Source organism: Acomys russatus, chromosome 20, assembly GCF_903995435.1.
Source record: "Acomys russatus chromosome 20, mAcoRus1.1, whole genome shotgun sequence".
NCBI classification, from domain to species: Eukaryota; Metazoa; Chordata; class Mammalia; order Rodentia; family Muridae; genus Acomys; species Acomys russatus.
The window spans coordinates 30,789,087-30,813,827 of NC_067156.1; the positions used below are offsets into that span (position 1 = coordinate 30,789,087).

The window sequence follows — 24,741 nt, forward strand, 5'->3', positions numbered from 1 at the left end:
CCTTTCCCTTCCTCATTTCCTGCTTCTCTCTACTCTCTTTCTTTTTCCCTTCTTCTCTCTCACTCCCTCATTCTCCCTCTTCGTGTGTGCCATCCTCCCCCTGCCCTTTGTTCTACAGGATATATATATATATATATCTTCCAGTTTTATGTTTTGGGATTCTTGAGTGTGCAAACAAGTAGGTCTCTGTGTTTAAATCTGTTTCTTGTGTTCTTTTCCTTCTGTTTGTTTTGTCCTGTTTGGATATGCTTATCTTGTTTTATTTTAGTATTATCTCTGAGATGCCTGTTTGTTTTCTAACAAGAGACAGAAAGGGGGTGGATCTAAATGGGAAGGGAGGTGGAAAGGAACTAGGAGAAATACAGGGAGATATCAGTATATGAAAACATCTATTCTCAATAAAATAAGACACATAAAATTAATCAGAAGAGATTAAGAAGGACTGTTCCTACTTAAGGGAAAATTAACCAAAATGATATTATAAGCCTAAGCATATATGTACCAAACTCCGGTGCACCCAGTTTTATAAAAAGTATACTACTGCAGTTAAAGGATCACATTAACATCAACTTAATGATATCAGGTGAATATCAATATCCAACCTTTTCTAACAGTTAGATCATCTGGACAATAAATAAACAAATAAATATCAGAATTAAATTGCACTGTTCATCAATGGACCTAGCAGATATCTACAGAACATTCCAGCCAAACACCAAAGAATATACATTCTAATGAACAACATTAAGTGGACTCAGTAGGCTGTGCATACACATGTGCATCTATATTTATACACACATATATATATATATATATGTAATAATAGTGATTAAAGAGATAATAAGTTTGGGAAGGAGAAGGGCACACAGCACGAGTTAGATGGGGAGAAGAGGGGCAGGAGTGATGTAGATGCTCAGTGCTCGTGTATGAAGTTAAAAATATACTCGAGGACTAATGAGATGGCTCAGTGGTTAAGAGCTGCTCTTCCAGAGGACCTGTGTTCAATTCACAGTACCCACATGGTAGCTCACAACTATCTGTAACTCCAGTCCCAGAGGATCTGGCACCCTCACAATGCATATAACGATGTACATAAAAATAAATAAATCTTAAAAAAGAATACTTGAATTAGTAAAAAAAAAAAAAAAAATGGTTACCTACCACGATCAAATTGAATTCATCCAAGAGATGTATGGATGGGTTCAACACACATAAATAAAAATATAACAGATCACACAAATAGACACAAGGACACACACCACATGCTCATCCTGTTTGATGCAGAAGGCCTTTGACAAATCCAACATCTCTTAATGATAAAAGTTCCGGGATAAAAGTATATCTAGGGATACAGGGATCATATTTCAACATCATAAAGGAAGTATACACCTAGCCCACAGCCAACATAATGCTACATGGGAAAAACTCAAAGCATTTCCACCAAAATCAGGAATGACAAGGATGTCTTCCTCTCTCTCCATTCCATGTTCAGTGCTTAAAGCCTTAGCTGGAGCCGTAAGACTAGTGAAAGAGATAAAGAGGATACAAAGAGAAGGGAGGAGCGAACGTATCATTACGTGCAGATGATCTGTTTGCACATTAAAATGTCGAAGGACCCCAACAGAAAGCTGCTACAGCTGATACGCACATTTTAAAAAGCAGCAGGATAGAAAATTAATACAAAAGAATCTGTAGCCTTCCTACAATTAAGTGACAAATACACGAGAAAGAAATCAAACAACCAGTCCCACTCATGCCTCAGAAATATCTTGGAATAAATCTAACCAAGGAAGTGTAAGACTTGTATAATTAAAATTTTAAGACACTGAAGAAATAAATTGAAGAAGATACCAGGAGATGGAAAGAGATCCCATGTTCGTGGGTTGGCAGAACTAATATTGTGAAAATGGCCATCCCACTGAAGTTCTCCACATATTTAAGGCAACTACCTATATTTCAAAGGTGGCAGGCTTTCCCAGTAAATGCCTGATATAAACTGAATATCCCTTATTCAGAACACTTTGGAAAGAAGTATTTTGGATTGTACATGCATAATGAATTAGCTTGGGAATAGGTCTTAAGCCCAAACATGAAATTTTGTTTGCATTTCATAACCTTACCTCCAGTTAGTTTTATATAGCACTTTAAGATGATACGCATGAAATGAAGCTGTGGTCACAAGAGTCGATATGGAACTTTCCACTGTGGCCTTATGTTGGTGTTCACTGGGCTTTGGGTTTAAGCTTCTTAGGTTAGGGGCACTCAATTTATAGTAAACATTTAGGCTCCAGGTGATGTGATATGATGGTCACTGTTCTACTTAGCTGTCCCCATATGGCATGAAAGCAGCCAAAGGCTGTTATCTATCGAAATCAGGAAGAAGGGGTGGATTTGACCTGTCAGATTTATGTTGCCCACCTCTATTCTGTAGAGACAGTTTGAAAACTGAAGTCTATAGTCAGACAAACATGCTTGGGCTCTGTTGGTGGAGGCATAATGAGGCTGGGCAGTGGTGGCACACGCCTTTAATCCTAGCACTCAGGAGGCAGAGGTAGGCAGATCTCTTTGTGAGGTTGAGGCCAGCCTGGTCTACAAACCGAAACCCTGTCTCAGACAAAAAAAAAAAAAAAAAAAAAAAAGAATGCATAACGAGAGCACTGCCCACTCATATCCACTGCCCACTACGTGCTCTTCTTTACCTGCTCTTTTCTCGTAAGACCCTGCTGCTGTTCCAGCAACAGTCTGTGTCAGTGGTTCTCAACCTGTGGGTCATGACCCTTTCACGGGAGTTGCCTAAGATTATCAGAAAGCACAGACATTTACATTACAATTCACGAAAATAATTTTATGACGTGAGGAACTATATTAACGGGTCACAGCATCAGGAAGGCTGAAGACCACTGCCCTGGGGGATGCTGGGCATTGCTGCTCTCCATCCATGGGCCCAGGTTGTGTAGCCCAGGTTGTGTAGGTGGGTGCCTTGCTGCTCATAAAGAGTGCACCCACTTAAAGTTCTTTTTCCTCACCATTCTAGATACTCGCTGAGAGTTTATAAATTTTAGCTAGTATATTGCTATCTTTGATAACAGTATTTAAATGTAAGTGGCTCTGAGGCACACTATACTAAGTTAAAATAAAATGTAGTACTTCATTTCAGTACGTGTGCTAGGCCATCTATTTCTTCCTGTTCTCCACATATGATTTCCAAGTCTGGCACTGGCTGAACATAGCTTCAGAACTAGGACCCGCGGTCTAAAACTAGATTTGTTCTAAAAGCCTTTTGCTAAAATAAAAGTAGTAATTGTTTTTGCCGCCACGCGTCCTCTATCTTCTCTTCCTTAGTCAAGGCTCTCTGGAAGGCTGCCCACCGCAATATCCACCCACACTCAGGTTCAAGTCACCTCGTGTGAAACTGTATGGTTTATCTTCTGCAGTTGGAAAAGACGCTAGTTCTAGACTGAGCCAAACACCCAAGGCTGAGGAGCTAGTGGGGTAGAAACTTCTGAGCTGAGCCTTGAAGTCTTGTACACAGGGAGTGCTCTTTGAATCACATGGTTACCACAACATTCACACTACCTCTTGGCCCCAAATTCTGCTTCTTAAGCTCCGTTGTTGAGTTCCATCAGCCTTCAGAGACTCTAGTGTCTGAGAGCCCCCTTCCCTTCCTGCTCTTGTCTCTGAAGACACTGCTGCTCCTTACAGCACTCCAGAGGATGACGAGGGATTTTGCTCCCAAGTCCATTGGCAAAACGGGCTGCCCTGTTGCTCATGACAACTGTTTCTGTCTTGTTCTCAGTTCATTTGATGTACTGGCAACCGTGGCATAACTAAGCCCAGTGCTCAATGTTCAGTCCTTTTTCCCCACATCCACTCAGCTTCCTGAACACTTCTCTGAGTTTTCCTTATACTTATCAGGCCCCTTCCCCTACATCTTCTTTACCAGGTCATCTTCCTGTTCTCTGCCTGAAGGGTTCTCATCCCTGAGGACTGGTCTTAGTCTCTTCTTTAAATATACTCACCATCTAGGAGGTTTCTTCTAGTTCTCTGGCTTTGAAGACCAACTATGTGCTTGTACTGGGATGTCGACCCCCAAGGCCTGCTTATGTTTCATTAGCTTAACATGTTCAAAACAAAACTCACTAGCCTCATCTAAATAAAAGGGCAACTCCACTTCTCCAAGACATTAAATCATGGGATGTCTTTCTCCCTTATTTCTCTTATTACAGCACACATCGGACCCTAATGATTTTATCTTGGAAATTACATCAGGAATCTGGGCACCTCTGTTGCTGACACCGTCATTAAATCTGCTATCACCCGTTTGCCAAAGTTTGTGTGAACTGGCTGGTTTTGTCTCAACTTTACACAAGTTAAGTCATCAAGAGAGAGGAAGGAGCTGAGGAAAGGCCTCCATGAGATCCAGCTGTAGGGCATTTTCTCAACTAATGGTTGATGGGGCTCAGCCCATGGTGGGTGGGGCCATGCCTGGGCTGGTAGTCCTGTCCTGGCTCCCTTCAAGGATGAACAGCAATATGCAAGTGTAAGCTGAATAAACCCTTTTCTCCCCAACTTGCTTTTTGGTTATAGCGTTTCACCACAATAGAAACCCTAAGTAAGACGGTTTGTAATAACTTTAAAAATCCACTCTTTCTATCTCTTCACAGTCTCTGTTATAGTTTTTCCTCTCCAGTGCAACCAGAATGCTCTTTTAAAATCATAGTGACAAAATGTTCTGGAGTGACAAATGGATCTACAACTCTGTGAATATACTAAAACCCAGGGAATTACATACTCCTAACTGAGTGAATTCTGTGATATATGGATGCATCTCAAGTAAAACAATATAAATCAAATCTGTCTGCCTAGATTTCTCTTTCTCTGCCTCATTTCTTTTTATCTAATTAAAGATACATTAAAATAAGAGCAGTTATTTCTGTCCCTTGATCGATCTTCTCCTTGTCCCCTGCATGGTTTTTAAATGTCCTTTCTACCTCCAAATCTGGTCAAGCTCTTTCAATGAAAGCACCGTGAAACAACACCTCCTCCTTTGTTCCCTCCATCAGTGTTTCTTTCACCCTCTACCCAGAGATTAAGGCAAGAACTTCTTATATAGAGTCCTTGATTTTTCACCTTTCCATATTCAACAAGCAAGCAGATGTCACCAACTCTCCATTCTCCCTGTCCTTCCTTTTCCCCATCCTTCCTTCATCCTGCCATCATTCAGCCCACATCAGCAGCATCGTCCCCTTTCTTGTGGGAGCAGGGCCGTGCTTGCCATGCTCACTCTAGCTATGGTACACATCCCAGGTAACATTTCCAGGCTACAGCTGCGTATGACTGGCCCACCTGTAGCCTTATCTTAAATCACATGACACTTGCAGCCTGTAGTGTTTTATCAAATGCATCACTATGAACAACCTTCTATCCCTCTGTACTGTAAACATTTGCAGGCAGAGGCTGATGCAAAAGCCCATGAAGGCAATGTTCTGGATACTGAGGGCTGGGTGTGGTTTGTACCTGGTATGTCTCGATGGGGCGATTTTCCATGTTGAGATCCCAGACTTTCACGGTCAGATAGTCTCTGGTCATGATATACCTCCCACTGTGGCTGAACTTCACATCCGAAATTGAAGAGATAATTTCAGAGAAAAACGATCTGTTGCTTGGATCTTCTGGCTCTTCAAAGACTGTAGAACAAAAGAAAGACAAAAGTAAAATGTGATGAATATAGCACAGGCTTGTGAACAGACGCTGAAGTTTGGGCTAGCTGGAGAGTGAACAGTGAACTTTCTAAGTAGGGCGGTTGACTGCAGAATATAAAGAAGTTGCCAACAGTGTCAGCTCCCTAAAAACAGAAAAAAAATTGGTGAATTACTGATTTTTCAAGGGATTGGCATGGGACCTGTCTCACACTCTGCTTGCTGGGTCACTGCCTGTTTGAAAGCCTCAAATATAAATCACACTTCCTCTCATCTCTGGATGTCATGTGCATGCCCGTATTGGGAGATATCTTGGGAGTCTCTTTTTTCTTTTCCTTTTACCTCTCCTCTTTTCTTCCCACTGTTTCTTCTTTATCCTCTCTTTTCTTCTTTCTTTCTTTCCTTCCTTCCTTCCTTTTAAATGATGGTGTTAGGAAACAAACCCAGAGTCTTGTGTGTGTCAGGCAAGTACCACTTGGTATCTTCATCCCTTGGAGTCACTTTACATGCTCAAATATTTTTCATTTTTTTTCTAAAACATGTAATCTATATAACTCTAAAATACAATGCCCAACTCAATGGTATTATGATATATTTATGCATTCATACCACAATCTAAACTCAGATGTTTCTACACACTTATTCATGAAACAAAACAAAACAAAAACACAAACCACAACACCAGGACAAAATCCTTTATTTTCCATTCCTGTAACTCTGGGCAAATATTAATCTACTTTCTGGGTTCTTATTCTTGCAATTTCATATAAACGCCATCATAGAACTTGGGTCATTTGTGCCAGACTTAAATTCCATACTGTTTTTAAAGTTTTTCAAGTAGCATGTTCTTTGTGTGGAACTGCACTAATCTGTTGGTCCATTGATCAGTTGATAAACATTTGAGCTGTTCCCACAGACACAAATAATGGCAATGTGAAAATTCACATACAGCTTTTTGTATGGACATGTGTTTTTTATTTTTCTTGGAGTGAGATGTAGCAAGGCCCCAGACTATCTTAGGTCAAGGGTTAGACTGTCCTTTGTAAAGGTGACTTACGTGCATTGGGTGTCCTTATATATAAATGGTGGCTGGGATGTCCTTCAGGAACATTATCCACTTATTTTGGTTTTTAGATTTTCTTTCTTGTTGGATGTGGCTGATTTTCACTCCTGAATGGCATGGCTCCTCAATAGGTCACTGAAACCATGGTAAATGGCACCCAGTTCTCTCTGACTTACATAGCAGCATGGGTTGTATTTTGGCAATTTCCCTTTCTACACAATGCCTGATGTTTTCTTCATTGATTCACACTCTTCTTCACAAATCATCTCCACACATTTCACACCCAAAGATGTTCTATTTTCTCAAAAGACAGTGTCACATTTTCTATGGCTTGAACACTCACAACAGTATAGAATTTCTTACATTATTATTTAATAGTTCATGACTTTGTTTTCTCTCTTTAACTAGAGTGTGAGACTTTTGAGGCAAGCATTTGGGTTGGCATTTTCCTTGTACCCATAGCCATCGTGACAAATACTCAATAACTGTTTGTTGCTTGACTGAGTCTAAAGCCATATAATTAATAAATTATTTGACTTGTGGGTTCTTAATACTGTGTTAAATTGAACACCTGCATTTGCTGGTGATATCCAGTTATAAAAATGGCAGTTGCACCTGCAATGCAAGGGCACCATGAGAACATGGCCCACAGAATCAATTAAGCAGGGCTCTTAGGGGCTCACAGAGACTGAAGTGGCATCCACAGAGCCTGTATGGGTCTGAGCTAGGTCCTCTGCTTATACATTATGGTTGTGTAGTTCTAGTGAGACTCCTAACAATGGGAGAGGGGATATCACTAATTCTTTTGCTTGCTCTTGGGATCCCTTTCCTCCTATTGGGTTGCCTTGTTCAGCCTTGATATGAGGGTTTGTGCCTAATCTTATTGAAACTTGTTAGGCTGTGTTCAGTTAATATCCCTGGGATGCCGGCTCTTGTTTGAAGGGAAATGGAGGAGGAATTGATTTCAGTGAGAGAGAAGGTGTGTGTGGGGGAACAGGGAGGGGTGGAGGGAGGGGAAACTGTGGTTCGGATGTGATGCATGAGAGAATAATACATTTAAAAAATGGCAGTTGCTTCAACCTAGTAAACGTTTACATGAGGCACTGAGGCAGAGCCATAGCCTGGCTTTAGGTTGCTGGGCTAGCTGGCCTCCAAGGCAGCTTATTTCCTGCTTACTCATTCCCTTGCATGGGAAGAAGTCCCATTGCCCAGACAGCCCAAGTGTAAAAGCTCCTTTTCCAACCTTGCTGAACTTGAATCAAATTAAAAAATTGACACCTGCAAAAACAATTTAAAAGAACAAAAACCTCTTAGCAATGAGACGAGAACTAGAGAATTAGAAAATGTATTGGAACGGGAGAGAGAGGCTCACTGTCTTAGGGAAGCATCTCTGATGGCCCTAGGTGTTGCCACCACCACTGCTGCTGTTCCTGCTGTTTCTGCCTCCTCTTTCTCCCCCTACCTCTTCCTCTTTCAGAAAAGAATAATAATTTATTCACCATACTGTTTGTAAAGAGAGTAGAGAGCATGGTAGTGTTAGAATGACCACACGTAACACCTGCTACTTATTCCTTTTCTATCATCTGCTTGAGGTAGGGTCTGACTGGCTTCTGACTGGCACACTAATAGTTGAAAACTGCATGGGACACTTCACAGGTATCTCAGCTCCCTGTAATCTTATTAAGAACCGGGACTTGGAAACTACAAGTAAAACGTCTCATCGTGGAGAGAAGTGAGGGAACTGAGGAAGGAGGCACATCAAGCTTTGTGCTGCACATGGTCTATGCCTTTTCTCAGCAGGGACTGACTCTGGGCATTGTATTGGTTGTTGTTGTAGCTTCTGTTTTACCAGCTGCCAAATGGAGCTTCATATTGCTTAGCACATGGGTTTGCACATAGTAGGGCCTCAATAGATGCTGGTCAGTGCTTTTATTATTATCATCACATAATTCTCTGTGATGGCTAGTCATATTTCATTCACCAAGATCAAGCACCAGAATTGGTTACCTAACACCAAGTGGCTAGCCTTGAAACGATAATACATACAAACCACACAAAATGGACTTAGTGGCTCATTGTCTTGGAGGAGACAAGTGCTGTGCCATTGCACAAGGTTAACTATGATTGAGAATTGAGTTTTAGCTTGTAATAAGCTGTGTCTGGGTGCAATAAAGGAACTGAGGACCCAGTTTGGCTTCAGTGTCAAAGATGTTCAAATTTTGCTGGGAGTGGCAAAGTGTTTTCTGCTTTCTAAATTTTCCTCATCTAGAGGTCACCTTGGCTTGGCATCAGAAATCTGTTTCCAACTAGATTTTAGGAAAGAGATATGGGAGGAGGAGGAGGAGGAGAAGAAGAAGAAAGGAAACATGGGAGATGAGATAAGCTTTGCTGTCTTGCCTGAAAGACATGTTCCTAATGGGAATCCTGGTAGCCTAGACCCACTCAATGGATATATATCAACAGAGCATATGTATGTGTTTAATGGATGCCAATACAATATAAATGACCATTCCTTACTCCTTAGGATCTATGTACCTATGTATCTATCTATATACTGTGTATCTATGTATCTGTCATCATCTAATGCTCAAATGTATGAGCTGGCAACTACCACTATTCTCATTATGGAACAAGGAACAGACCAGCAAGACTGAACAAGCTGCCCAGGATCCCATTCCTGCCCACCTGTTTACTCCACACAGTGTCCTTTTACTTGCTCTGCTCCCATACTCAGGCTGACCCACAGTGTTCATGTCCTGGATAACAATGCGTGCCTTGGACTCTCCCCACTCCTGTCATGGGACACTGAGTTGGAATTCAGGCCTGCAATGAATTAGCTCAGTCTTAAAAACCAACTACTTCCTGAGCTCCTATGTACTGCATGGTATGAATTCATTCAACATTCCTAAGTCTCTTAGCCTGTTTCCCATGAATGAATCAGTCAATACAGGTGTTCTCATAGCTGGCAGCAGCATAGCCAAAGTTTGAACTTGGTCTGCTTTCAGCCTATGCTTTTCCCTCTCTTTTTCTCTGATTGTTCTTACATATGTACATACATATAAATATATAAATACAGCCTGTTGAATCCATTTAGTGTCGTCTCTGGTATAGGTCACTTCCAGGCTATCATTTGACATGCACATCTTTGGTTTAAATGTCTCTCGTCTCAGAGCCACCACGGCCTTGGCTTTGATGATCTTGGCAGATGAGAGGGCTGTGAACGTTTGTGATGAGGAAGTATGCTCAGACTAGTGCACAGGTTTGCACGTGCCCACGTCTGGTGACATCTCTTCCACGGAGAAGCGCAGCTGGCAGGCTTCTCCGCTTGGAGCCGTGGTTGACAATTTCCACATAATGGAGACACAACCAGCAATTTCTGTACGGGGTGAGGCAGATGGTAATTTTGCTTTGGAGATTTGCAGGCAACAGTTTTGCCCCTTGAGAGAAAAGGCTCACCGATTGAGATGCAGCCAGCAATTTTCTGTCTACACAGAAGACACGTCCAATGATTTTGTTCCATGAGAGAATTGGCCCAGAGTTTTCCCACAGAGGGTAAGAACTCCCCAGGGCTGCAGATGCCAGCTTTTGCCCAGCTGAGAACAGTGAGAGAACTAGCTTAAGATTTAGTTAGTGGCTACTCTACGTAAGTATGCTAATGCCCTGATTTTCAAACATGGACTAGAGACTGGGAATTGAGGTCATATTCAGTATTAGAGGATTCAAAAGTGGGAAACAATGAGGCCCAGTGGCTTAATACATGTCGTATGCTTCTCATAACTCCCCATTGATTCCATAAATGACTGTTTCTCAGTGAACACTGTAGCTACATGATATCTTGCCCAGCCTGGTGGAGAATAAGCGACTGCGGAAGACATCATACATATGACTCTTTAAAAAACGTTCTTTCTACATACACTTTCTTTACAAATGTCTTAAAATAAGCATTCAAAGCTAAACTCTCGTCTGAGCCAAAACTCACTTTGAGGACTGGGGAGGGCTCAGTGGCCAAAATGCTTGCTGCATAGGAAATGAGGAGCCTCAGCATTCCATGCAAAAAGCTGGGTGTGGCGGTACACATCTGGAACACCAGCCCTGGTTATGGGGGAGAGGCAGTCTGGAGACTTGCTGGCAAGCTAGCCTAGCCAAAGTGGTGAGCTCTTGGTTCAGCGAGAAAGCCTGTCTAAAACAATAAGTAAATGAGAGACGGGGAGGCGGGTAGAGGAGGTGGGGCAAGGTGACTGAGGGATACCCAGCGCCTCCACACACATCTGTATGGGGAAGTACACACACTTCTCATATTTTCCAGCCATGGTATTGTATGAGGTAGGAGGGATGCTCTCTTTCAGAAGTCAAGAAAGGGCCAGCAAGAAGGCTCAGTGGGCAACAACACTTGCCACCAAACCTGAGCACCTGAGTCAGTCCTTGGAACCTACATGGTAGAATGGGAGAAATGGTTCCTGTAAGTGGTCTCCTACCTCCCACATGTGTACAGGGAGCACATGATCCACCCCCAATGGAAATAAATATTAAAAAAATAAAAGCAGCATAAATAAAACCCTAATTTTTTTTCAGCAGATGATTCTGAGATGTTCAAAAGCTTTACAGAGAAAGAAATGATGAGTAAGGATGAGTAGATGATCAAGAACTTAAAAATTTTTGTTTCAATTTTTTCTTTTCTTTTTTTTTTTGCACATATATACTACCTACAGCAAGAAGGACCATGACACAATCAGGAATTGCATAAATGTTATATTAATAGTGTTTTGGCTATCTGTATTTGAAGAGAACATCTTTCCTATCTGGGTACATTTAGAATTCTGAATGCAAATCAATATCTATCATATCTCATCTGTATCAACTTAAAACATCTATATAGCCCTAAAAACACCTTAACCCCAAAATGACTAAGCTTAATTGTAAAACTAAACTATCTGGTCTTCGACCCCATCAGAGAGTTGAGAAGTAATAAAATTAATTATCTGAGTAGACAGGAAGTGCAAGTTAGCAGCTACCACAATGCAAAAATGACAGGGAAGGACTTAATGTTAAAAAACACGTCAGGTTCTAGAGGCTTCTGTTACAATAATCCAACTTGGCCCTGAAAGCACAAAAGCAGCATAAATAATAAGGGAAAAATGAACACTAGGGCTCATTTTTGGCTCAGGTACACCAAGCTTCCGCTTCAGACAAGGAGACACTACCACCATGCCTGGCACATGACCCCACCTCAACAAGTCCTAGGGTCACATATGGCACACAGAAGGCTTAGGTGTACAGGTACGAGCTGGGTCATATGAGTGAGCAGCGGGGAGCAAGGCTCCTGTGTTCCTCCTTATTTATTGTGACCAGGTATCTGTGTCAGCCCTCATTAGAAAATGTGCTCCTTTTTTCTGTGGTAGATAAAATTCTGGTACTCCACCCTCTAGGATAGCCATATTTGCATCCCTTGAGCTTGCACTATGTTGTAGACAAGGACGATTAAGACTGTAAATTGACAAAGCGTGATTTAGGAGTAGCAGCCCATGTTGACAATCCCAGAATTTGGGAGACTGAGGCAGGAGTTCCAGGCCAGCCTGGGTTACAGAGACCAAACTATGAACACGTGTGTGCAACACCCACCAACCAGCCACCAACCAAAACTACAAGAAGGTGACATCCTAGTACTTGGGAGGCTGTGATGGGAGGATTATGAGTTTGAGAAAATTCATCTCAAAAACTAAAACGAACTAGAAAGTGATGTTGCATCATCTGGTGGGTCTCAGGTAATGACAATGGTCCTCATAGCTCCACTGACACCTTGGCTTCGGCCCAGTGGGGCTCAAGTCAGACTTGACTTCCAGAGCGCTCTTTTCCAGTCCCTAAGTTCACTAAACCTGTGATCATTTGGGATAGCAGCAATAGGAAAGTGATGTCCCTCTTCCCATGTCAGCAGGAGGGGGGGTGGTCAGGAATTCATGCTCTTTCTTAACTTCATAGCTGCCCCTGTTTCCCTGGGTCATATCAACTCCTTCTCTCTCTCTGGGTACTTGAAATGCCCAATCTCTAAGCAGCTGTCTTGGCATGGCAGGGAGCTGCAGAACTACCCTGGATTAGCCACCCTGGGCCAGAACCAAGAAAACTAGAAGCCAGGACCTTCAGACAGCAGACCAGCCACTGAGACAGTTAAGAGTTGAGTGGGAGAGCTTGAGACTACACGACCCTCAGCCACGTGCTAGATGAATGCTCCTCAAGCAAGGCTCCTCCCTGCTCAGATGCCACAGAGAGCCCTTGCTGTCCACAGCTAACAGGCTGGCTCACCTGGGATCCTAGATCAGGATGTCGGCATTCCTGGACCATTCTCTTGGGTTCTAGCATTCCACTGAGCCGTGCCTGGTCTAGTCATCGCCTGTTTCAGGGCGAGGCAGAGGGTGAACAAGCGAGCTGCACACAGGCGTGCAGTAGAGACAATGGGGCTGCTTGACCTGAGTGTCTACATCCCATACAATGCCAGTGCCCATTCAGCTCTGTTGACTGCTGCGAGGCAGGAGGAGTGTGGCTCCCACACAGTCAGTCAGCTTGTCTCATCTGAGGTGTCTATAATTTTCTGGGGGGGAATCCTGATTTTTTAAAAAAAAAAAAAGTTAGTAACCAAGTTTAAAAAATTAAGGGTGTGGTCAAATATCGGTCACCTGTGAGCCACATGAGCTATCCCTTATGATCTATTGTTGACAGGCTATAAAGGGGCTGTGAAAGCTTATGTAGCGCTGTGCATAGTCTCATTGCTCGTTTCCCATCTGCCTTTGCTCTCCTGTTTCTCCCACTTGAGATTCAACCTACAGAGCCTTCTTGAGCTGCCCTAATGCCTTCATTATCTCCTCCCCAACTTCTGGGTAAACTTGGCCTAGCTTCAAACTTGTATTTGTGTGTATGTGTGTGTGTTTATGTATAGGTGTGCGTGTTTCCTAGGTGTGCTCACGTGGGTGGAGCACAGAGGTCAATGTCAGATGTCCTCCTTTGTGACTCTCCACAGGGTCTCTCACAGGACTCGGTGCTCACTTACTTAGACACTGGCTCCTGGCTGTCCAATAAGCCCCAAAGATCCCCAGTGTGGGGCTTACAGGCATATGCCATGGTTCCCTGTACTAGAGAACAGAGGTCAGGTCATCAGATTTGTTCAGCAAACACTTAGGATTTGGTCACCTCCCTGCCGCTCTTCCTATCATTAAAAAAAAAAAGTCTGCATTTGTTTTAGATTCACAAAGAGTTAGCAAGTTCCAGTTCAGAAAATGGGCTTCACGGAAGGCAAGCACTGGTGATAGTAAGAGCACCTGTCACCTGGCAGGTGTGACACAGAAGCAGGATCATCTCAATTTTGTAGCTGAGGAAACAAGATGCAGAGACTGAGTCCCCACAGGACATTGTAAGAGCTTATTAGCTCTGAGGGTGGAGCCTTTGTGTATAGTAGCCTCAACTGGAAATCTATGATCTAAAGAGAAAGGAAACGAGACCCTGTGTTTGGCTTAGCATTGGCCTCTCAACCGAAAGCCTGTATTTGGGCTAGTGTCCAAGAAGAAGTTCGTTAACTGTGGGACTATTTGTCATCCTTTTGTGAAGAATAGTCATTTACTATCTAAGCAGATCTGGTCCCTTTTTGACAACTGCCATTCTGGAAGGATATTGGGGAGCAGCGGTGGGGGTGGGGGTGGGGATAGGGGAAGGGCAGGTCTTTGAGCACATTCTCTCCAGCAGGCAGCAGCCAGAGGATGTGGCTCCAGTCCAGATAAGATGATGAGTTGGCAGTGGGGGTCTCGACAGGAGCCTAATGAAGAAATCTGCTAACAGGCAGGCTTGGCTTTACAAAGGCTCACATTGGTCTTTTGCTCCATTATTCCCCTCTCCCTGCAAGGCTAGAGAGGGGCGGGGTATCCCTGGGCTTTAAGCCTCTCTTTGCAGAACTGTACTTTCCTAAGGGGCTCTGGGATCATGAGGGCAGTGTCTTCAAGTCCTTGGATTTCCTGCAGCATATCACAGGTTAGAGACAGAGGCCTCTTGGCTCCACCCTCTTTCCCCTCAGAAAGAGCTCTCTTTGCTCCGTCCTCTGTCTCTGATAATTTGTTCCCAACAGGAAGCTTCTTGCAGCTGTTCCAAGAGCAGCCTCAGCTCCCTAGGGGGTCTCTGCCCAGGTGGAGGAGATGGCGAGTGAGTGACCTGTTATTAGGGGTGATCTCTGGGAAGCTGGTTGTCATGGCACCGCGGAGGCTGGGCTGTACTCTCAAGCTGTCCAAGTTTCCCAGGCTTTCCACATAATCATTGCTAGGGGAGGCAGACACACGGAGGGGAAGGGAAGAGCTACATCCTGCTGACAGCCATCTCCTTGCAGACCTTGTGAGCAGTTCACACTGAGCTGGGCAGTCCATCTCAGCAGGGAAAAAGTACAGCAAGGACTCTGTGTGGGCTGCTCATGGTGCCACTGCCTTCTCATGGCTCCTGCATGGTGCTTGTGTGTTCCCAGAGCTGATTTTCTACAGAAATACATTGTGACTGGTGTCTGTTAGAGACATTGTTACTAGAGTCTGGTGGTGTCCTAAGCATGCTCAGGTAGAGACATTGTTACTAGATGAAAACTCTAGTTCTGTGTTGGAGGAGGTAGGAGACTGTCCTGTGTGGCAGACCATGTGATAAACTCCTATGGGAGCAAAATAAGGAGGCTCAGAGAGTTGCCTACCATTGGTCATGGGCTAAAAAGTGCATTGATCACTGACTCTACAGCTTATTGCTCTCTGTCCCTATGGCCTTGCTTCTCTTGTCCTCTGATGATGCTGAGAATAGACATTAGGCACTCGGTATCCTGCAGTAGGTGAGGGGTAAGGGGTGGTGGGAGGGGATGGGCTCAAAAAAATGGACGAGTCTAAGCCTTAAACCTTGAATAAACAGGCTAGCAAATGTTTCATCATCTGTGTTCTCACCAACCACAGTTAACAAGTGGAGCCATCTCTGTATGGAATTAGCATCCAGGGCAATGAAGAGAACAGTCACCAAATTCATTAAGCACCTACTGTATGCACAGCTCTAGACAAACCCTCACCATAGGCTACTCTTTCCTGTCTGATTTGCTGGTTTTGATGTTGCTGTGAGCGAACACCTGCCCACCATGGCGAGGAAGGGTTTATTTGGATTCCTGATTCAACTAGTCAAAACAATAAACCCACAGAATATTGATTTTCTTAAAGTCAGACCCTCACACATTAGGTATATCACCCACACTCCAGAGCAGGCTGCATACTCAGGAGCAGCTAGTCAATACAAACTGGCTCCAGGGCTTTTAAAAAGAATCTCTCTCTCTCTCTCTCTCTCTCTCTCTCTCTCTCTCTCTCTCTCTCTCTCTCTCTCTCCCTCCGTCCCTCCCTTTAAGGCAAGAGAAATAATATGAAATTGAGTAAGCATGGGGTGAGAGGGTTCCGGAGGAGAAGGGGAATGGAAAAGAATACAGTAATATATACTATGAAATTCTTGAATAAAAAAGAATCATTTTATGTTATGAGACACGTGACATTTAATATCACATCATTCATTTATATATCCAACCAGTGTGGGCTATGTGTCTATGCCATGCCAGGCTCTGTTTTTGGTCCCCACCATGAGTAACTTCTCCAGGGCAACACATAGGCACTGGACTAATATCAGTGTATAATTCTGTGGTCCAAAGATGGCGGGAGCATAGGAGATTCTTAACAGAGAATGACAATGTTTGGGAACGCATGGGATACGCTGGGAGTAAAGGCATGCGAAATCACTCTTCAGTTCAATTATTTCACACTATATTCAGAGTAAGCCTTGTTTTTGGCGGTGCTGGGGACTGACCTCAGGGCGAGTCAAGCACTTCACTGCGAAGCTACGTGTGCTGCTGTTCAGCTTGCACAGTTTTGTTTTGTTTTTCAGACAGGGTTTCCCTTTGTAGCCTTGGCCATCCTGGAACTTGCTCTGTAGACCAGGCTGGCCTTGAACTCACAGAGATATGCCTGCCTCTACCTTCTGAGTGCTGGGATTAAAGGCGTGAGCTGCCACCAGCCAGCACTTGCACAGTTTTAGTCAGCATCTGCTGTCTTTGACACTGGGAAACTAAATTTCATGTTCATCTTAAAATGCACTTTGTAAGAAACACTTCATAATTTCCTGCCCTGCATTAGCATATGCCTCTATCCCGCCACACGCGGGCAATACCATGTTCCTATTTGCTTTGATTTCCATGCTTTCCCCTGAGCTTAATGATCCCGTTTTTTCCCCTCCTCTCATATGTAACTTTTCAATTGACAACTTTGTCTCAGTGCAGGGATTTTCAAAAGCCTGCACTTTCAGGGTGTCCTGTCTGACCCCAGGGTTAAGGGTGCCCATACAAAAGATAAATCCTATTGAAATGCTTATTCTGAGGTTACAGATACACAAGGGAGGATCATTATGCGCGTTATGAGGGTGGGCACTGCCTTCCCTCTGCTGCCTCTGCTCTGTGCTTGGTGGGAGGCCAGCAAGTCCTCACAGCAACCCAACAGATAAAGGACTTGCGAGAAGGGCTGAAAGCCGCTTGAATGCATGGCAGCACTCATGATCCAGTTGTTGATACCCCCTGCTGAGCTGTCAAAATAGTATTATGTGAACCATACAGGAGCTGAGTTAGCCAGTGTATTTAACACAGGTCAGTTACACACGTAAGAGATTCCCCTCTCCTCTCTTCTCCATCTTTCAATCCACACTAATACTAAGGGCAGTGGTATTCATCCTTTAAAGTAAGAACTAAACCAGATCGCTGTTAATGCTCCAGTCTTCCCTGAATCTTGGCTTCTCCAGCTAAACAAAACGAAACAAAACAACAACAACAACAACAACAAAACATAGATAGACAAGCAGGCACAGCGGTACATACCTGTAACCCTAGCACTGAGGAGGTTAAGGCAGGATTGTCTGAGCTGAACAAAGGCCATGGCCTTTAAGAGTTTCCATTAAGATCAGTGAAGATAAAAGACAAGGAGGGGCTGCCAGTGCTTCTTAGCAAAATGTGTCAATGCGAATCTTAGAGCCCACAGAATTTGCGGAACTTCCCCCTCCAGTTTCTCCCCTCCCTCTGTGCAAACAAACCCATCAGTAAGTCCTTTCATTTAGACCTGCTCTCAGACCAAATCACTTGGGTACATCCTCCATTCTCTATATGTGCCAGAGGTCAACCTCGAGAGTCGTTCCTCAGGAACCACCCCTCTCAGGATCTCAGGATCCTTCATTGGCCTGGAACTTGCCAAGTTGGCTAGGCTAGGCTGGCTGGCTGGCTAACCACCAGGATGACAAGCACACGCCACCATGTCTGGGTTTTTTGCATGGGTTCTACAGACTGGACTCAGGTCTTCACGTTTACACATTTGCAAACACTTTATTGACTATGTCGCACACTCCTCCCAGTAAGTTACCTTGCATTTTCCCCAACTTACGAAAGCATTGCAGTTTTTGAAAGCATAGCCCAAGTTTATTGCCATTTTCCCCCCTGCTTGTAGTACCTAGGAATCTATTTTAACCTTAATATAAATTAAATATGATAAAGTGGGCTCTATTCTCCATCCTTTTCTGTCCCCTCCATCCCTCTCCCTTCTCTTCCTCCTCAGGAAACTGAAAACAGGGCCTCCATCACTAAGCCAAACCCCAGCTGCTACAAATGCATCCTTAACATTAGAAATGAATGAAGCCAGTCAACTACTCCTTTATGTGAGCCTCCGTAGATCTTCACAGAGAAGCACCAGATGCAAGCTATCATATTGCATGATTACAGCCATTTGCCTCTTTAGAGGATTGCTTCAGCACTGTGTTATGTACCCAGGGAGCCACAGACAGAGTTTAGCCATAGGGGAGTTCTGACTTAATGAGAAAAAAACCAAACCAGATCAGCCAACACATGGTGTTCAGTGTTCAGAGAAGGCATTTAAACTGGCCTGGGAGTCTAGGAAGTCCCTTTGGTAGAATGCACCTTAGCTGAAGCTTGAGGTGTACGGTGGGAAGAAAAGTGGCCCCAAGGATGTCTACACATCCTAACCCCTGCAGTCTGTGGACTCCTTCCAAGACAAAAAGAAAATAAGACTGAATGGGATTAGGTCTGCTAATTAGCTGACCTTAAAATGAGATTGTTCCACTTCATCTGGGCGGACCTCATACAAACCCAGGAGTTCTTAAAAAGAAAGGAGGAGGAGGGGCGGGGGTGTGATGTGAGGTTCTCATTTCCCTATGACTGGATTCTAAAAGCCTGAGATGAGGGTCCTCTCTAGAAGCTGAAAAGCTCAAGGAAATCAATTCTTCTCAGAATGCCCTATGGGAAGGCAGCCTAATTTTACCAAGCAACACCCAGGTTAAACATCTGCAGTCCAGAATAGCAACATGACAGCTCTCTGAGGTTTAAGGCCATTGGGGCTATGGGGTTCTTGTTAGAGCCTTTAGGGAGCCCTTGGGTTTCCTGAGATGCCTCTGGCAGGAAGGAATGGGCCACCTTAGGATCCTGCCAGCCTCAGCTAATACACTTGAGAGCCAGGGACCCTCCGCAGAGAAGATACCCGACTCTTTCTTCTTGAGCTCCGCTATGGATACTCACCTGTGTCCCTGACTGGCTTGTTAGTAGAGGCTCGTCACAGATGACAATGACAGGTCAGTTGGCCCAGGGATGTTCTAGGGCCAGAGCTACTTACGACCCCACAGGGACCCTTCTCATCTTGCATGTCTTGGTGGGGAGCAAGTTAGAGAGGCTGTAGCCATGTGCAAGTGGTAATTTCAACCTCTACTACTTTCTCTCCTAAGACTCTGAGCAGAGGAGCAGGCAGGACCTGGGACGGTGTCAACTATTAATGAATGACACTCGCCTCCAAAATTAATAAGCTTTCTAGTCCTTAGGAAAATCCACTCAACTGCAGTCTCCAGGATGACTAATTGACAAAACTGGTAAGTTAATCAAAAATGGAAATGAAGATGGAAGAAGGGGCAGGGGGAAGGGATTCTATTTTTACTCAGTTCTGGGGCTGTCTGCTCTACAGTTAATTGCTGCTAAGCTTGAATGGGGTAGACGTGTGTGTGTGTGTGTGTGTGTGTGTGTGTGTGTGTGTGTGTGTGTGTATTCTGTTTCATGTAGCAAGGCTGTTTGGCTTTTCTCCAGGTGTGTTTGTAATCTTGTCATCAGGAAAAAGCACTTGAATAAAGTGCTTTGTTTTTCTAACCTAACCAAGCTCTTGTATAGTAAACAGTGTTGATTATGCCCCAGATCGATATTGAACCTCTTTGGAGGTTTTAGGATGAATTACAGCTGCAGTTATAGTTGACACCTTTGGACACATTCCATTAGGGATCTGGAGAAGGAGACTCAGGTTTCTTAGGGGATCTACTGGCTTATGGAACCTGGGCTTCGCAATTAAGTTTGGAGATGAAGGATGAGAGTGGATCTCACATCCTGTGCAGCTCTGACTTTACGACCCAGCCAGGTCAGGCTAGGGCACGGGGCTCATGTGGGTAGTAGACATTGCAGACCCATGACATTATCATTCTCAATACTAGCAAGCAATCATGTACTTTTCCCTACCAAACATGCAGGATAGCAGTGAATTCTCTGGGAAGTAGACACACATGGGTTCAAATCTGAATCTACTGCTGGAATCTGGGGCCAAGTTTCTTCATCTGTGTGTCTTATCTAGGGCACTAAGGCCAATCTGCATGGGAACGAAACAAGACAGAGAAGATTTCAAAATGAACCACTCATCCTTCGGCATGTGTTCCACCTTTGGAGGAAAAATGAAATTTCTGATTTTATATTTTTGGGTTGGGCATCAAACTTGGCTGTGGTTTTTACCTGCTGTTTTCTGAATGAGGCTGTGCACCTAAAGTGTCTCAGGGTTTAAGGTCTGAGGTACTGTCATTTTTATTTCCTCAACACTAAAAGGCCTGATGGTCCTTATACATGGTCCATGCCAGACACATTACATGCCCTCCAGGACTGAAGAAAGATAGGAAGCCTGACTTGGTGGTGTATAAAGAAAGGAATTCCTGTGGCTTTGATTTGGGTTACAGTCTTGCCCTTGTGAAAGGGCCTACTTGGTAAAAAAGGAGCCAGCAGGCCTGCTGCTGGAGCCATTCAAGGGGACTGGTGATGTGATGTGTGGCTGCTCCCCCACTTACTGTGGAGAGGTACCCTGGCTCCTTTCTTGGGAACCCTCCATGATGAGCTGGCTTTGCTCTAAGTCCCCAGTGCAAACCAATCCCTCCCAAAAGGGTCGGATCACCACAGGCAGGAGAGGAGGCAAGCCTGCCCAAACCACATGGAGTAAAGATGCAGGCGAAGGGCCTAGCATCACATGATTGATTTCACTCAGCAGATGTACAACATGTAAGGCAGTACACTTTTCCTTTAATTAACTATGAAAGTCTGCCATGGGACTGAATCTCATGATCACGTCTCTAGTTTCATCTTTGTTGATGTAACAGAAGTATTTGGTACCATTGATTCTAGGATCTTTCTGTGCCATTCTCTATGCATTGCTTACATGCCTTGTATTGCCTATACGCCTTGATTTCCTCTTACCCCCAGTGGCAGCTCATCTCCTACCTTCTTATCTGTACCCATTGTTAAGTGTTAACATCTTTTTGGCCTTGGTCCTGGGCCTCCACTCTTCTCTGCTCTCATCATGTACCCTCAGTAGAATCATTCTGTCCCACAGCTTGAAACACCACAATGTGCTTATGACATTTCAACTTTATGCTCGCAGCGTAGTGACTTCTTGAGCGTCCACATCAATGTATCCAGTTGGCCCTTAGACTTCTCTAGTTGGACGACCCACAGACATCCCTATCTGAAGACAGCGGAAGAAGCAGGCTTAGTCTTTCTACAGCAAACCAGTTCTTTCTCTGGTCTCCTCACTCCAATAGCTTTTCACTGTTCCATAAACCAAACCAATTCATGACTCCCAAATCCCCCCCGCCCCCGCTGCCTTACCATTTCAAATCTCTCAGCAAGTCCTCACAGCCTTACCATCCAAATAGGCCACATCTATGTCCTCTCCTTGGTTAGAGTGGCTACCATTTCTCCTGAGACAATGGAAGGAGTCCCTCAGTTGGTTTCCTTGCTCCCTAGCTGGCTGTCCCACATCTGAGAAGCCTCTTAAGGCTATAAGCACATTTTGGCATGGTAGTGCTTTTCCTCTTGCGCATGCCTGTGTGTGGTATTCATCATGCGTATGCACACGTGTGAAGCCAGAGGTTGATGGTGGGTGCATTCCTCATATACTCTCCATGAGGCATGATTTCTCAATGAACCTGGAGGTCATTGATTAAGCCAGTCTAGCTGGCCAGCATGCTCTGGGGTTCTCTGTCTCTGCCTTCTGAGGGTTGAGATTAAAGGCAGGGTGCCATGCCCACCACACATTTCCATGAGTGCTGGGGATCATGCATGGGTGGCAGGCACGTCACCCAGTGAGCCATCTCCATAGCCCCAGCCAAGTCTTTCTTCATGTTGAGGTACATTCCAAGAAATGTGCTGTTAGATGATTTTGTTGTGCAATATAAAATATGATGGATAACATGTCAGTAGGTGATAGAATTTTTAGGGGACACTGTCACCGACCAAAATGATCTTACGCAGTGTGAGACTGTATTCGCTTCCTGCGAATGGTTCCTTATCCTGCTTGGAATGACATCCATGGGCTTTTCCCAGGTTGCACAAAATATGGCTCAAAGCCCACATTTTTGCCTCCCCTTTCACACGCTGTCCTCTGTATAGTTATCCCTGTCCCCTGGTCCTCAATGTGTTCTTCACAGGTGCTTTTGAGCTAGGGCCTTCACACCACCCCTCCTGGATCCTTCCAATAACTCAGTTCTAGTTCAGAGGCTTTTCCCAACACCACCTTACAGAGCCAGCTCTACCACAGCTGCTCTCTGACCCTGTATTATTTCCTCCTGCTTGCACCACTGTCTGAAAGTTCATCGCTTATCAATATTTTGAATGCATTTGTTCCCTTGCCCCATAGAATGTCACCTTGTGGATAGCAAAAGCCAGAGGATGTTTAATAAGCTACCTTGAATAAATGATTCCCAGTGTTCTGGTGAATTAGAGTAGAGACACTGACTGAGTTCAGAGCATGCACCGGGTCCTGGTATGGCCTGATCAGCTCTTGTTCCATGTCTACACTATAGCAGGAATCGGATGTTTTCCCTCAGGTGGTAAGGGTGAAAAGTGAGGACAATAACAGGGCTCTCACAGCCCCTCCACAAAGTGAGCATACAGGATGGCTCTTATCAAAAGTAGTGGAGAAATAGAGAACCAAAAGGCCAGAATGATAGGAAGCCAGTGAGTTGCACATGGCTACAGCCATGATTGTTTTCTAATTTTCATATCATTTTCTTTCTTTTCCAATTGAATAGTGATGGTGGGTACCTCATAGGGTTGTCATGAGGATGGAATAGGTCCACACTTGCATATTTGCCTTGCTTTTTAGACATTGTAAAACATCACAGAGGTCAGCTGTGATTATGGTTGATGACATCACTGCTTCTTCAGCTATTGCCGCATCTCCTCCTAGTTTCACTCTTAAAATAAGACACACATGGTAGGAAAGAGATGGAGAGAATGAGAAAGAGGGGGTTGGGAAGAGGGAGGGGAGAGAATCTTCATCTTGCATCATGCTTATTATATGGCAGACATTATTCTGAGGCCTCGAGAGTGTTTCTGCATTTAATCCTCCAAGTACCTACAAGGTAAATATGACCCCTGACCACTTTTTACAGGTGAGTAAACTGAGGCAAAGAGAGAGGTAGTCTTCTCTGGATTGCTCAGTTTGGCCATTGTGACATAGGCTGATATTTGTCATCTACTCTTCCTTATACTTCTTAGCCCAGTCTCTGAGTTCACCAACTGCTGTGTGGAAGGAAAAAGAACAAAAGTGTCCTGGGCCATGTGTGTAGGGAACACAAGACTGGATGCCACACCACCTGGCACACTGCCTGTATCTATGATGGGCACTTAGTGGTGTTTAGGGAGTGTCACGTTTTCCTGAAGACCCTGTAGTGAAGTTAAGGCACCTGGGGTCCTCCCTTTTTATTTGTGGACTCTCTCTAAATTGTACAAATACACCTACAACTTGGCGTCCATCTAGAAAAGAGGCCCACATTCCATGTCTTCTGACACCCTTCCTTACAGGTAGTCTCTGATGGTGTCTGGGCATAGTCACCTTCACTGTGATGCATTGTAGCTTGGCATCCTGCTAAGTCCATCACAGGCACCTGACTTGTTCTTGTCTTCAACTGTGTCCAAAGAACCCTAGAAAGAAAATCCTATACATTCCTTCAAAGTACCTCATTCATGTTTGTGTATTTCTTTGCTTCTTCTTTCCTTTAATTAGTATGCAAATTTACTTTAATTTTAAATAAAATTTTAGGTTATATATATTATATATATGTGTGTGTATCTCAAAGGCTTTATTTTAAATCAAAATCCTTTATGATTTCTGCTTTTTTCATTTATGTTGCTAACATGGCTTGACTTATTAAGGACTAAACTCAAACTCTACTTTTTATCACTGAAGAGTGACTTTTGAGTAGGAAGCAGGCTTCTTAGCTCAGAACCTCTGAAACAAATAAAATCCTCTTTGGAGAAAATGGCTTCAGCACCACGGAAAGTTCCCAGGTGGCGTTCTCCCAAAAAGCCAGAGCTGTGGTGTGGAACTGCAAAGTTTCAAGGCACAGTTCTTGTGGCCCTGTTCCTTTAGTGCCCTGCCTCTGTACAGTCCTTAACAAGAGCCACACTTAACTGAACTCGCTCCATCTGAAGACTGTATGGGCCTCGTGTCTGTGACTTTTCCCTGTCCTTACTGCCCGGAGGGAAAGCAATGTCTTGCAGAAAGGGACAGGAGGCTTCTGGGCCTGCACACTTGGAGGATTACTTATCGTTCCTTTCTATAGGGGCCAAATTTGGCCATCCTCAACTAACATACAGAGGTC

General features: G+C 44.1%; 1 protein-coding gene across 5 annotated transcripts in view; it reads right to left on the minus strand.

Moving 5' to 3' along the window:
• Nucleotides 1-24,741, minus strand: part of Ppp2r2b (protein phosphatase 2 regulatory subunit Bbeta) — a 409,949-nt gene that overhangs the window by 12,487 nt on the left and 372,721 nt on the right. For all 5 annotated transcript variants that reach the window (XM_051163909.1, XM_051163910.1, XM_051163913.1 and 2 more), the window contains one exon: nucleotides 5,518-5,687. In XM_051163909.1, coding sequence (XP_051019866.1) covers nucleotides 5,518-5,687 — 170 coding nt within the window. The remainder of the gene's footprint in view (nucleotides 1-5,517; nucleotides 5,688-24,741) is intronic.